Source organism: Pagrus pagrus (assembly GCF_965226575.1).
Source record: "Pagrus pagrus genome assembly, chromosome: 8".
Classification (NCBI taxonomy): domain Eukaryota; kingdom Metazoa; phylum Chordata; class Actinopteri; order Spariformes; family Sparidae; genus Pagrus; species Pagrus pagrus.
Window position 1 is genome coordinate 19890983 of NC_140192.1, and position 15585 is coordinate 19906567.

General features: G+C 43.1%; 1 protein-coding gene across 7 annotated transcripts in view; it reads left to right on the forward strand.

Annotated features, from left to right (window-relative positions):
- arvcfb (ARVCF delta catenin family member b) overlaps positions 1-15585 on the forward strand; it is a 221669-nt gene that overhangs the window by 137457 nt on the left and 68627 nt on the right. For 6 of the 7 annotated variants that reach the window (XM_084358983.1, XM_084358981.1, XM_084358979.1 and 3 more), the window contains 3 exons: positions 2846-3004; positions 3706-3726; positions 9203-9843. In XM_084358983.1, the coding sequence (XP_084215109.1) occupies positions 2846-3004; positions 3706-3726; positions 9203-9843 (821 nt within the window). The remainder of the gene's footprint in view (positions 1-2845; positions 3005-3705; positions 3727-9202; positions 9844-15585) is intronic. The other variant, XM_084358982.1, reaches the window with a different exon arrangement.

Below are 15585 nucleotides of genomic sequence, written 5' to 3' on the forward strand. Positions count from 1 at the left end.
TGAGGAAGTTTCGTGTGCTTTGTGATGCTGTAGGACGTTATGCATATACCCAAAACAAGGGCCCAGGTCTTATTCCCAGCAGGGACTTGGAGACTGGAGGGTTGTGGGAATAGGGGAAAAGATCCTCAACATAAAAAGTGCAAACTTTTGACTGATCAGCTAGAAGAAGGGGAGATCAATGAGGACCGTGTGAGGCTTTGAAGCCTGAGAGGAGTTGGCCAATCAATGGAGAACTGTTCACTTGTTAGTGCCTTCCAAGACGTGAAGAAAACAAGCAGTCTCCCTCCATCAGGCGTAGCTTGTAGTGCCTCAACGAAACACAATGGAGAACAACATGAAAACTTTTCCTCTTGCTCTCTCCTTGGCCTTCACTCTCTCTCCCTCCAGCTTGGTGTAATTGGTCAGACGAAAACAGTCTGCTTGGTCCGGTTGGTTTTACCGTTTTTCTATGTGAGATGAATTTGCAAATAGTTCAAGATTAAAGAGGAGGGCACTGGGGGAGATTTTTTGTTTTTCATGGCTTTGATCTTGCATTTTACGACTAAGATTAATTGGGGCCAGTTAAAAAACTGCCCATTGAATATAAATTGGTTGGTGTTTTGTCACATTTATGGATAAAATGACGTTACTCCCATGCAATTAAAGGAAGATCGACCAATAGTAATGGCATGCCAAACACCCTGAAAACAAGCTATCTGGAATAAGTGTGTAGAAGCAAGAATACAACTCCATGCTTCCTCTTTTTCCCCTTTAAAAGAAAACACTCTAGTTTCCAATACACGGTCCCACTCCAGCTCTCTCCCTCTCCGCCCTCTCCATTACTTTCGATTTCCTCTCCCTCTCTCTGCTCCATGCTGTTTTGGTTATCAATGATTGCCTCAAATGCCTTCCTTCCCCTCTCCATCACGAGAGCTGTAATTTTGTCACACTCATGCACAGCAGCAGACCACGCCAGGGCGTTGCACCTCCAACCACTGACTTCATATCATTCTCCATCAGCAGGAAATGCAGCAGGAAGCACTATTTTCTCATGCATTCACACAGGGTCAGGTGGGGGTATGGGGGACTAACTTTCATCCTTACCCCATGGACACTTTGTCTTCAAATCCACGGCCTCCCAATGAAATATGAATCACAAACATTCCTCCGGGCTTTTTCTTGCCTTGAAAGAAGCTTTAACTCAATTTGAAGTCTCAAGAGGTGAGGAGTTGCTAGGTACGCTGCATTGCAGTGTTTGGATATAATATCAGGGCCAAATAAATCATGGACTGTCAGGGCTAGAAACAAACCAGAAAACTTTATCTGCCTATTTTTTTTCTTGTATACTCTTAAGGCATTGTCAAGGGCTGGTATGCTTACAGATGTATCAGTTTCAAGTGCTGCTTCAGGCTATGTTTTGTGAAACATAGTTTTGCTAAACAGCGATGTCAAAATGAAGGATGTTGAGATCAGGGTGTTAGATGAGCCTGTATTATGTCCCACTTTTAACCCAGTAAACTGGATTTCTTTTACCATACCCATGATTTTTCCTTTGCTTTAACAAGTGGTTTATTTCCATAGCCTGAACCATAATTTATTTGCCATTACAATGGCAAATTAGTGTTTCTTTTGCCTTTTTTTAATTTTGCCTTAATCTGGACCTATAACTGATAAAATATTCTGAATTATTACATTTATTATTATTACATGGCACAGCTTTTCTAGTCTTTATGGCCGAGGAAACTCACAGAACAGTCTCATGCATTGTAAATCACTCACATGATGCTACTCAGCCATCCCTCCTGTTAAAATGTAACAGGTCGCCTACTGCTCATAGATACCAGCAACCTAAATTTGAGTTCTTCATGATCCATGCATTTTTCCCTGAGAAATTAACAAAAATGTTGAAAAAAGGCACTGTCTCGCATTTTTAAAAAAGGTGATAAGGAATTTTTGAATCCGGACCTGCACCAAACGTTAATGGTATCTATATCGCCCCAACACTCACCCTTCGTCCAAGTTTTTTGGAAGTCCGTCCTGTAATTTTTGTGTAATCCTGCTAAAACCAACCAAACAAGCAAACGGACATGGTTGAAAATGTAACCTTCTTGGTGGAGGTAAAAATCCTGTATTTACCATGTAAAGATTTTGCAGTAATAAGTCATTTTGACAACATAAGCACTAGTTCAAAAATGTAATTGAGCAGAATTGTCCAATATCAGTCCAGTGGCTCTTACAGTGCCTGGATTGTGAGCACCAAGAGCCTTGTTTGTCTTTGTTACAGCATGTCCTGTACTGTACATACGTGGTCCATTATCTTCTTGGATGGATTGAATACTGTTTACTGGACAAATTGAGTCAGTAAATAATGTGTAATGATGATGTATTTTCCAAGTATTGCCACTTTTTAAATCACTTGTTTTATTATAGTCTTTCATCTCTGCAGTGATTTTCATTCTGCACACGTCCTGTTTGCTTATTCTTTTTATCATAAACACTTGTCATTCATCTCCTCATCTCAGTATATTTTACTGCTTTTATTTTCCACACATTATTATTCATGCATTGTTTTTCACACTTTCCATCCCTCGATTTGATGCTTGAGTGTCGCATTGGAAATTGTGGGTGGCATTATATTTAATACCCCTAATTTGCAATATTCTTATTTATGCTCCATTTTTCTCTGCTGGAATCTAATGTAATTTGTTGTTGCAGTGGCACAATTAAAATGGCATCTTGTCGTATATCTAATGTGAGATTACCTGGATGCTGTGCTGCTTTTCTCCACGCAGTGTAACAACTGAGTATGAAAATCTTATCTGTTAACTCCCGATTGCCTGACTTATCTTTTGCTCCGTCTGTGCAGGAGCAGAGCCCCAGCAACGCCACATCCCTGGCTATGATGCAGGAGCCGCAGGAGGTGGTGGAGGAGACGGTCACCATTGAGGAGGACCCCGGCACCCCCACCTCCCACGTCTCAGTGGTCACCTCTGATGACGGCACCACACGGCGCACAGAAACCAAGGTAAGACACTACAGCTGAGTTGCATTCTATAGAAAGAGGATGGCGCTGATTCTTTCCAATGAGTTGTGGAAATTTAACAAATAAATACCAGAGGAAGAGTTATATGTACATTTGTTGATCTCTAAGCATACTATATTTTTAGGGTGGTGATGATTACCAAGTGTTTTTATATCATAAGACATTGGATGCTCACTGTTAGCTATTAAAAATGTTCAACTTTGAAATGCTACAAAGCAAAGAGAAGATGTAGAAAGATAGCTGTGACCTGCAGGTAAAAACTGACAACCTTTATATAATCTACTGAGCAGAGCTCATATTCAGCCTGGTACCGTCTTGCACACATGAGCAGAACACCTCAGAGCAGCAGCATTATTGTGGTCACAAGATCCCATTGAGCACATACCTGCAATTCACCCCAAAAGTCCCTTTGATCCAATTCATTATTTCTTCAAATTATGGTTTTGGATCACAGCTTCCAAACAGCACGGCACTGTACCTCCATTCCAAGACTTCCACCCTGAAGAACTCTAAATCCCATAATCCCACTGCCTAAAGTGGTTTCATCTCCCTCTCATGGCTTTATTTAGTTTATTTTTTTGTGTTATCATGAGCCGACTCCCCTTGCGGTCTCCTTGTTTTGTGCTTCTTAAAAGCTCTTTTGTTGATTCGTCCTCTACTGTGTTCTGTTGTTTTTCTGTAAGGACTTGTCAACTAACGTGAAGGTGAGTGGACCTTTATACCAGTCTGGCTTTTCCCACCACGCCACCATTTAATGTGTGCTCATACAGGCTGCAGCAGCAGTATGCAACACAGTCTGCTTCATCACAAGCCAAATAATACTCCAGTCTATACTCTAAAGTACTTCTTAGATCACTGCTTGCTGCTTTCACCTTCTGGGATAAGGCCCATTCTTTTTCTTATTATTTATTTTGCATGATCTTGTCTCTCTCTGTCTCTCTCTTTATTTCTCTCTTGCAAATTTTTTCTTACAACATCCCTCATTGACATTACAGGAGGCACAAAATACTATTTGCTCAGCAGCAATAACATGTTATACCCTCTCATACATAGGATTGTCGAAATGAGATGGAAAGTCTTTAATTGGAAACTAGAATCTTGTAATTATCTTGAGGAATCACCATAAATCCCAGTGTCAGGAACTACGATTTCAACTTTTTAAAATGTGTTACTTATTTTGGCTCTTTTCTTTGCCTTCTGTTAGCTGTGTTTATTTTTGAATGGTATAAATTACCATATTTTAAATAAATTTTGCACATTGGCTCCCCTAAGTGATTGGCTACCATTTTGAAGAATTTGGAAAAATGCTTTCAAGTGGCATCAATAATGTCTTCCCCTTGGTATAAGGTTTGGGTTTGGAATAATTGTAAGTGTGTGCCTTTTCATTGTGTTGTGGAAGACAGTCTGCCATTTCACTTTTACATTTGAATTCATCACTCTCTGCACGGAGAGGAATTCCCACCAGATTTCCATTTGCAAAAATGTATGACATCTTAGGAGTGAGGCGGGGGTTGAAAAATCTTCCTTTTTGCTTCCGTCTTTTCAGACATACCCTCAAAGATAAGCTTATATTGCAACATTATGCTCGGTATTCGGACATAAACATGTCTACAGTCAGCTGGCGCTGCTGTAGGCTTCCAGTAGAGTGGAGAGCGCTGTGTGGAGCTCCTACTCTAGGGACTGTGAAACTGTAATTAAAAAGCCTGGTCTAATCCCTCATCAGGGAGGGCCCATTGCCCTCCAGCCTGTTTACTGCAAGAGGATTGGCTGCAAACGCTTACTCACATTCACACTACTTTATGCATTCATACACAGAACATCTTAGGGATCGCACACACAAATGTGCAGTAAAACATCACACTAATCAAGGGCTTTGCTGCTAAGGAAGGGAAGAGGAAGGACACTCCTTTAAAAGGCCTGTACCCTGCTGGGAGCTGGCATCGGGTATTTTTTTTTTAAGTCACTTTGAGGAGAAATGCAGATTAATGTTCAGGGTGAACTTCTGGAGGCCAACGTTTCTGCGATGGCATATGGATCCAGACCCATCCAAGTGTTTCCTCAGAGAAAACCCTCCACATGTCTTCCTCACTTCCTCTCTGTCTTCTTTTACCCCGCATCTCTGACTCACTTTCATGTGTTGTTTTTCACCATCTCTCCTTTTCTATCTCCCTCTTCATTTCACAGCAACTCACAGTTTTATTTATGTGCTTATCTGTTCTTTTGAACCAAAGTCTTGCCATACTGTCTAGTGGTAATACACTCCTTTCCCTTGATGGTTATCCCCCATCTGACTGCTGGAAGATGAAACATGGAAGCTTCTCCTATCTTCCTGATTTGCAGGCAAAAAAGTTTTTCTGTGGTAAACATGTTTCTAGCTGTTTTATTATCAGATATTACTTGTTCGATTACTGGGAGAGGAGCAGAAAAAATGGCCTCTGGAGACAAGTGTGCGTCTGTGCAGGGTGGCCAGAATAAATTTCAGCTGACAAATTCAGTTAACGTCGGACGTTTTTCATATACAGCTGGAAAGCAACCATAAATGGCCTTTCAATAGTAGATTAACTGCTGGTTGCATTTACATTTTCAATCAATTCAACTCAAAGAGAATTGGCCCGGACCCCGAATGTGTTTTAATCTGAGCACATGTATGCGCTCAATTAGATCTGCGTCCATCCTCCTGCCCCAGCATGCCATGCTTTCCCTTGGCCCTCATCCAGTCCTCCTTTTCCTGCTGGCAGACGCTCTGAATGGAACACCAGTCATGTAGGAGGAAGAGCTCAGCTGGGCCAATAAAAGCGGCATTCCTCCTCTTTCCTCTGGATATGAGCTAATGAGAGTTGAGGCAGACCACACAAACAAATAAATGCACTTCCACCATTCTGCACTCACTGGGACGCCCACTTTAAGTAGGTAGTAGATAGTTTATGAGGTGCAGCTGTTGAGAAAAATGAAGTGTCACTGTTGAGAAGAACGGAATGAAGAGCAGACACCTTTTCTACTCAGAGTGCATTACTTTCTTTTACTTCAGACAGACTCTTGACTTCAGAAAGTCATTTTTAAAAATAGTTACTGGAGCACATCAAGAACACACTCTTTCCTTTCTCAAATTGCGCAGAGCTCTATTTATATAGCTTGAAAGTGTGCAGGGCCGTGTCATTTTCCAGTCAGTAATTAAATCTAATATAGTTTACTGAGAACTCTACCCATCCATCCCTTCAACTCCAGGTGACCAAAGTGGTCAAAACCATCACCCGCCGCACCTACCACCCAGTGATGGTCACTGACAACTTGTCAGTGGATTCCAGGCCTGCCACCCGGACCCCCACTCCGGTCTCCATCTCAACCCCAACCCCACCGGAGACAGAACCAGTAAAGGATGCCGAAACCTGTGTGACTTCTGCTGTGTTTTCCCCTCCCCTGCCTGCCTCCCTGTTCCTCTAGCATCGTGTTTTACAAAGGCATTTAGCCACTTATTTTCTAGCATCGTGGAGAAGCTAGCAATTTCTACTTGCGTCACCTTCGCAGATGCTCTTGAGGTGGGCTGGAAGTGAATCAACGGGCTCCTTAAAAATCTGAATTACTACCTCATCTTCTCCCGCTAACCCCCGGCCACTGTGTCCGACCTCTGACAGTGCTGTAAAGTGGACAGTTTGACGCCTGCTGCCCTTCCCCCCATTTTTAACAGTTTGGTTAACACAGGCCTGTATCTAACTGCCTGTGGTTGTTTCTAATACTTTTCAGTACAGCCGTGACTGTCCAAACATGTACACACACACACACACACGCACACACACACACACTCACCAATCTGTAGTATATCTCGTATGCAAATGCTCGCAGTCTCCACCATTTTAGCATTTCTGTTTTAGCCCTGTTTACCTCGCTTCAGCATATTTTAGTGCACCTTTTGAATCGCAGGTCCCTCACCTCCCCCCGTTTTCCCTTGCGTGACGGTTTAACGCCTTGTGAACTTGAGCGTACATCAAAGAGTGTTTGAAAACTGTGTGATGGCTCCCTTTGCAACCCTTGCAAATCGCCTAAAAAGCTGTGTTAGTACAAGCCAGCTGGGTATGTCAGGGCTGGGAAGCTGTAGCATTCAACATGCTCTCCTCTCAGCTCTGACAGGGAAAAAGCATGATGGTATATAAAAGGTGATGAAATTGGCAGATATGAATGAAAGCATTCTGAAATAATCTTTAATCTGGAAGGCTTAGGTTCCATTGTGTAGTGTTATCTCTCAGGAAATCAATAAAGCGTATCAAACAAAAAAGTCTAAACTGTTATTTAATAAATTATATTTATAATGCTGACATTATCTCTATAACATTCAGCTCTAGCCCCTGTAGTCCCCTTGAGGCTATGAAATGAACACCAGAATAGTCTAGTTTGTGTTCTGTCATGGTTTACGACTGTGAATCAAGAGAATGGAAGTGAGCTCGTTATTCCAAGGTCATACATATGCTTTAGCTAATGTGAATCAAGCAAATGAGCTCTTTATTTTTAACTGTGCAAAGCCAAGGCGGACTGGCATCAGAAACAAACATAAATTTACTCAGTAATTACTCCGAACATGGAAATGAACCTTGGCGTTCCTGAAATAGGCTTTGTTATGTAGCTCACAGTCAGGGTGTAATCAAGAAAACAAGGCCAGTGAAGATTTCTATTTGTTTCAACCAAGTTAATGAGGATGCCGTGTTGAACAACCGATTTGTTGTTTGTGTTTTTGCTCTTGGCACGTACGTCAGTAGCAAGGGTTAATGCTTTGTTGTGGTTTCTTGATATTGTTACATGCCTTTTCCCGCTCCTTATTAAAATCTATATTATGGCATTGATGGGAAAATAAAGAAAGTGTGTTACAATTAAGAGGGCTGGTGTCAAAATTAAACCCATCAGATGCAGGAATGAGCTGAGTACTTTTTTTTTTTTCTTTTTCCCAAGAAATGTAAAGTGACAGTCCACGCTCGTCAACTGGGAATGAACCTCGCTACAACACCTTGTCAGGCTCAACACGACTTGCATCAGATCTGCACCCCTGCAGATGACGATTAATTTTCATCAACCTCATTAATTTTGAAGATGAATTTATAGCTGCGGACAAAATAGCCAATTATCGGCCACAGCAGAATTCAGTGGGCAGCAAATTGGTTTCTGTATGGGCGGAGAGCCCAGGGAAGGAGGGGGGTAGCTGTCTTTAATTCTCCTGTTAGACAGCCTCAGAGACAGCAGAGGAAGTGAAGTTATTTAGCTATAGGATGAGCGTGAGAGATAGATACATGCAGCTCCTCCAGCTACAGCCTGATGCTACCCCGCTCCCTTGGGGAAAAAGGATTCAAGGGCCACTAGAGCTGTAGCACTCCAAGATGGCTCTGTTCCAGCACAATCCAGAGACTCCGTCTACCAAGACACTTAATGTGTATAAGCAACATTTGGGGTTTACAGTGTTTGTTTTGTAGCAGATTATTATAGCATGTCTACTGACTTTTTCTGCTTTATAATTAATTAAACACCCATTGGTGATACAGGCATTACAATTGGTATTATTACAGACATATTGTTCAGTTTGTATCCACCTCCTCCACTACAGCAGAGGTTTCCCCTTCTCTATGTGGTAGTAGGATTTAAATTATTATTATTATTAATGTTATATTTAAGAGTTATAAAGCATTCTAATTGTTTGTTAACAGTGAAATAACTACCAACTAAAGTTTGAATGACAATAAATGTACCATTGATTATTGATGGTTATCATAAAATGTTCCCAGAGAATAAGTCCCAACAGTCATGTCCATCATGTTATTAAACTTAATTTTATGACATTATAATTCACCACAATACTCCTCAGGTAAAACTAACTGAGTTTGATGAAACTAACACAAATGGATGAGTTTTCCTTTGCTTTAGGATTGAAATATATATTTTAATCTGGACACCAATAATCAAAGCTATTATTGATTGTTCTCATTGATCTTGTTTATATGTCTGTCTCTTCCACTGTGTGGCCTGCTAGCACAGTGTACTAATCCAACAGGTAGAGAAGCAAAAATGCTTGTTGAGTGGACAGCATGGTTTTCTATGTATGCATAGCTGAAAACATAAAATGTCCACATGTCGGTTTGCTTTCATGTCACTCTGTTGTGTCATGCCACGCTGTCTGACAGGTGTATCTGTTTCCCTCTACAGGTGACTAAGATGGTGAAGACGGTGACCACACGGACGGTGCGTCAAGTGCCCCTGGGCCCCGATGGCTTGCCACTGCCCGAAGGCTCGTCCCCACTAGGCAGCTACACCGACTCCATCGACAGGCGCTACATGAAGAATGGAGGTGACCGCTTCATCACGCCTCAAGCAACCTCCACCCTGACACGCTCCTACAACAACTCCTACAACGATTCATACGGTGAAACTCCAGAGAGCCAGTACGTTCGCCACTATGGCCTGCACGATGGCTACGCCGATTTGACGGACAACTACGGCAGCCTGTCACGTGGCGTCAACTTCCGGCCGCCGCGCTACCCCTACCTTCCCAACAGCTACCGACCGGAGAACAGCTACACGCTGCCTATTCGTAAGGATGACTATGGCCATGTGGCCCAACCCCAGGTGCCTATGGGAAGCAGCACTGTGGATCTGAACCGCTCACAGCCAGAGCGCTTCCAGCCCGAGCCATATGGCCTGGAGGATGATCGCCGCAGCTTGGGCCCTGAAGAGGAGGAGCCATATGAGCTTGAGCCTGATTACTCCACTGCCAACCGACGCACCTTGCAGGGGGCCAACCGGGGACGTACCCACCGGGAACCTCTTCGTGATGGGCCTCGAGTCAGGTGAGGATAAATGCACAAAACTTTAGAAGGTAGAGGTTTGCTTTTAAACAGGAACGTAGGTCTGCTATTTCACCTCAGAGCAAAGATATTACACAGCTAAATCTGCATAACTGTTGTTTTGACACATCAGTCCCTGGTGTTAAAGCTAAAAAAACAGACAGATTGTACTGAAGGATTCAGCCAACTGCAGCTCACAGGGGATAACGGTTTCATGAAGGTGTGTAAGTTCATACAGTATACATGTTCTTCTTTTCATGTTGGACAGGGAATTTCTGCTTATATGCATGAGCGCAGACTTTGCCTTGACATGAGAGGAGATCAGGCCTGTTAAGATGAGAGGGAATAAAGAAGACTTGTCTTGTTCTCGCCATAAAAAAGACTACATTACACCGTGCGCAAGTAAACAGATGTCTCTTCTCCTTCTGCAACTTGCTTGAGAAAGGGAGCGAGAAAAAACAAGTCTTTGATTGCCATTTTCCTGCAAATGGATAGTGAACAAGTGTTTGTGTCAGAGGTAAAGAGGCGGGAATGATTTGAGACGTGACGAGGGAGAGAAGGGAGGATAGAGGGGAGGGAGGGAGATCTGGAGAGAGACAGAAGGCTTTTGTCAGTTATCTCTCAAAGCCTGTCTTTTTTGCGCAACCTGTGTTGAGAGTATAACCCTTGACTCCAGTGGGCTGAAAACAAGCCTGTCAGCCTCCAACAATAAGATCCCAAAATGGACTCTTGTGTCCTAATAGCTTCCAATCATTTCATTGTCGTCCGAAGGGGGGCCCAGAAAAAGTGTCCACCTTCCAGTAAATTGAAAGAGGGGTTTGTAGTTGATTTGGTGGGAAGTGCCTTTTTTTTGAGTCGTGATTTGATGGATATTTTAAAGTTCTCTGCACTTTTCTTTCAGTCTGAAGGCAAAATGTTTGGGCTAAGGTAACAGAGTGACAAGAGCAAGACAGGAAAGATTGTGTATGTACAGTCTGTGTGTCTCAAAGGTGAAATGCTGGATGCAGGTTTCCAGGCTTCTTGACAGTGAGTTTTGCCTTTGGACCCTTCTTAATGAATCTTATGTACACACACACACTCATGTCACAACTAGCTGGATTTAAAGGCCCCTGCCTTGATGTGCATGAGGCACGAAAGAGCAGATGCCTAATCAGACTCACACTTTTGACTTCACTCTGACACTTACACAGTATCTCTTTCTCTCTTTCACACACACACACACACACACACACACACACACACACACACACACACACACACACACACACGCGCACTCAATAAAAAATCCACATCTTCAGAAAATGAGTCACTCCCCTATCCGCCTAGTGAGAGGCGCTTGCTGTGACAGGCAATTTGTAGCCTGCCTTACATGTGTCACAACACAGCCACATACACCCCTTCAGACACACGTACACACACACGCACGCGCGCGCACACACAGACACACACCATCACACAAACATGCAAACACTGACAGCTGCTAACACGAATGCCCAAACACAAACACACACGTTTGAAGCCACACTTGACTGACTGCTGCCTGGCTAATTGCAGCAGAAAAAAAATCCAAAATATTTCCCTCCTTCCTTGTTTCCTTAGGTTCTCCTACACTCACATCAGCTGGCATCAAAACACCAAGACATCAGTGTACTATAAGCGTTTTTTTTTTCACTCAGGAAGGGTGACAATCAGCCCTCCCAGAGTGCCCAGGCTCCCCTGTGCACTCACACTGCGATTAGTATTCTTCCAAGAAGCGAGCGGCGAGTCCAAAGTGCTGTAATGAATCTGGGAATTAAAGCAGTTTAATTACAGCTTATCATTCTCAATAATGCTCCCACAAAAATGAAGATGTTTAGTGCTGAATCGGCTGCCTGCATTTGCGCCGAGCACTCATTTTGTCAGCGCCCTGGAGTCCATCATGTGTTGGGAATGATAATGTATCATTTCTTGCTGGAGTTCGTTGGCTGTGTGAGTATGCCTCACTCTTGGACTTTAGTGTTAAGACGGTTGACCAAGCTGAATAAATGAGGGAGGAAACGTAATGACTGCAGAGGCTTCCGTACAGATCATCAGGGTTTACTGCATGGTTTGATAAGTATGGGAATTATGTGAATCATAGTTGTTGGAACTGCTTTCACAGGGCTCTCGACCAAAACACAGAATTAGAGAACATCTTTTGGTCACAATTTCCTAATATTTACTGATGTCTTTGTCATAGGTCTAAATTCAGATGTCAGTTCTGGCTCTACTCATCTTGCAACAGCCAGTTGTTATATCTTTATGTTTGAAGCCTTTTTTCAAAGTAAATCAAAGTAGATCTTTCTTCCTATCTTGAACCAAAAAGGTCAACTAGACCATTTTAAACATTCTACAGGGCGTGATAGGATGTTAATTTCTGAATCATGTCATGCAGTACACCTATAAGCAGCTGCTTCAATTACATATCTCTACCTACCTCCTATTTTTCTAACAGTGTAATGATGATACAAAGGCCTACAGGCAAAGGCAGCAAGTTTGGGTTCAGGTCTGGGGTTGAGGAGGCTGGAAAGCAAAGGAATTAAGCAACATTGACAATCTGATATTGTACAGCTACAATGCAGTGCTCTGCCGGGAAACTTTAGGTCCTTGTGGGATGTGCCGGAAAAAACTCTGATCCATGGACTCTGATGCCAGAAGCCACAGGACACCCCGGGAGGTCCTGTTTCTACGCCTCGACGGGTCTGAGACAAATCCAGTCAGTGGTAGGGCCTCCATAGATCAGACTTGTTCCAGCACATCCTGCAGACCCTTGGTTAGATCTGGATCTGGAGTCAAGGCTGACACTTTGAGCTCTTTTTTCAAGTTCCTCAAGCCACTCCGGAGAATTTCTTTGTAGTTTGGCAGGCACATGGTCCTGCTTTAGATGGAGTGCTGTTGCGATGAGGTGCAATGGTGTTTGGGTCCACGTCAAGTGGCATCAACATGAATGCCTATATTTTATTGTAATGAGATGATCAAGGTTAATAGCTTCACCTGTCAGTGGTTTGAATGTGTGCCTCATTGGTGTACACTGACAGGGTAGTTGGAGAATGAGACACAATTGAGCAGGTGGATGTGAGAGTCAAGTGACCAGAATTGATGGGGAAATCAGAGGGCATCTGGTGGACAGGTGGAGAATGACAGCGAAGCTTAATAGAGATGCATGGGCCTGGGGAGTGGCAATGTATCTGAGAGTTGGGGTGGAGAGGCAGATAAATATTTTATACATATTTAATAAAGTTTTTCTGCTTTCAGTTTTTCTGACTTTTAATTGACTTGTTTATCTACATGCCTGGACCTTTTTTGATCTTGGATTGGTTGTTTATCTTTGGTCAGTTTAGATATTTTTTCTTAGTATAAAAGCATTTTGAAATATTGCTTTAAAAAGTGTTACATCAAAAGTTGTTTATTTACCATAACAGTATATTAGTGCCTTGCATAAAAGGCAGCAGGAATATAGCTACAGTGGGAAGGGAGTGCATCTCTTTGTCTCTGCTCAGGTTGTGCGGATAATGAACGTGTCTGTCGCCTCTCTCCTAACCCCCGACTGTCTGGATGTGAGTGCATCTTATTCCCTTTTCCCCCATCCCAACCCATCCTTTATGCGTGTGTGACAGCGTGTGTGTCCATGAGCACTTTTCTGTGTGTGTGTGTCCTCATGCCACCATGATTAATAGCTGCTTTTGAACTCTGCCAAACTACAGGGGCGTCTTTAAGCCAATCTCTAATGGCTCATCTCTCCTTGGGCGACCCGCTCTGCTGCACTTGCCCACCTGCATCCAGGGGTCGCCACACACATATACACACATAAAAATGCACACATGCATACTCACACAAACACATACACACGCTCATCCTATAATTGAGGGGGGTATCTCATTCTAACCCAGTGGTGTCTGTCGAGAAATGACCCCCTCCTCCCCCTCCTTGATCCTGCCAAGAGGCTTTCACTCAGAGTTAAATATTCTGTTTAATACTATACTTCCCCTCTGTCATGTTTGAGGTTTCTCAGAAGCGTCTCCTTAATTATAGAAGAAACTTCTGAGTGATGTCACTCTCCCTTAATTGAATGAAAACAAGCAGTGGTGACAGTGGATAATGGCATCATAACAGCCTGAGAAATTAGAAAGTGGCAAGACATAAACACACACGCTTTGCTGTTTTTTCTCTCTTCTTTCTTTTTTGTCCCGCAAAGACTCTTGTGCATCATAAAACAATTATTGCCCGTAATTCAAAATGAGCAATCTGTTTGGCAGGGACAGTCTGTGAGAAGCTCGTAAAAGCTGCAGAGATGTTATGTGTACATGAGATGCAAACATCTTCTTGGGAGTATCGAATCCTTTTCAGTTGATCTCCTTTTATGGGCCTGCGACGAGGAGGGTCAGGCACGATTACAGGATGATGAAAGTAATTGACAGAAGATGAGGGAAAGGAAGAAAAGTGAGAGTGTGCTGAAGTTTTGGGAGATGCATACATCTCATATCAACTGTATCTGTTTATCTTGTCTTCTATTCTTTGGAGAAAAACACACACGAACCCTCAGACAAGCACGTAGATACACAGAAATAGCCTGGACATTTAGCAGCTCGATTAACATGAGGAGAGTGATCTGCTGTAATCATGCTCAGAGCATCGCGTCTTGCGGCGGAGAGCCCTTTCACATCCTATGAATACACCCCTCCCTGTACACACAATGGCGGCAATTTAAATGCAAATCCTGACATTCCCATCACTCAGCCTCGCGACGCCTGCTTTACCAAAAGCCCTGCCGCATCGGCCCAGATCTAAATGAGCCACGATCTGCTCAACTGTACATCTCATCTGTGTGTTGAAGTGTGTGCGCGAGGCAAAGTGTGCGGGAAACATAGTGTGATAAATAATGAGAGAGAAAGTCAAAGAGAGAAAGAGATACTGGGCATTAAAGAGATGGTGTTTATGTATGTAGGTCTATGTGATGGAGATGATGCTCAGATTGTGTACTGCCTTTTCTTCAGGAGGGTTGTTCCTGCCTCCCATTGCCTTGTCATGTCCAATATCCTGCAGCAATCCAAAGTTGGATGATTGCCTCCAAGTGTGGGAGTGTGTTTTCAGATCTCTGTGCGCACAAAGAAGCATTTAGTAACGACCAGCATGTGCACACATACTTACAAAATTCCCCCTTTTTCCATGCAGTCTGTCATGAATCTCAGTGTTTTTGCCAAACCTCAGAGCTGCAGTCATTCTCTAAATGATTTGCTGTAATCAGGCTCTTGATTGGCCCCTCCTTCCATACTGTGGTTCCAGGCTGCCTATAGAAGTTTGTGGCTATCCGACATGTTTCCCAAGCTGGAAAAACTACTTTTAAAGGAAGAGTACTCCTAGTGATGATGCATCAGATCCATTCTAGTTTGTTAGTTGTGTTCCCTTTTGTTGTCTGGAGGAACACCTGTTTGAAAAGACATTAGACCTCCAGAGTCACAGCTGTTCTAGACATGTGCCCATGACACCCAAGACCTGTAATGTTTGCCACAACACCGCAGTTCTTTGAACTTGGTTCACGTTGCTTGCAGCATTTGGACACATGGCCATACTCGACTGCGGTGGTGCCTCACTCTGTCTCTATTAATGCTCTTTACATCCATCTGAATAAGGGATTTAGTATCTTGTTACATTGTTGGGGCCGGAGATTTTCTCCCAGTTCATCTTGTATCGATTTCCCTGGCAGTAAAATTCTCAAAGTCAAGCCAT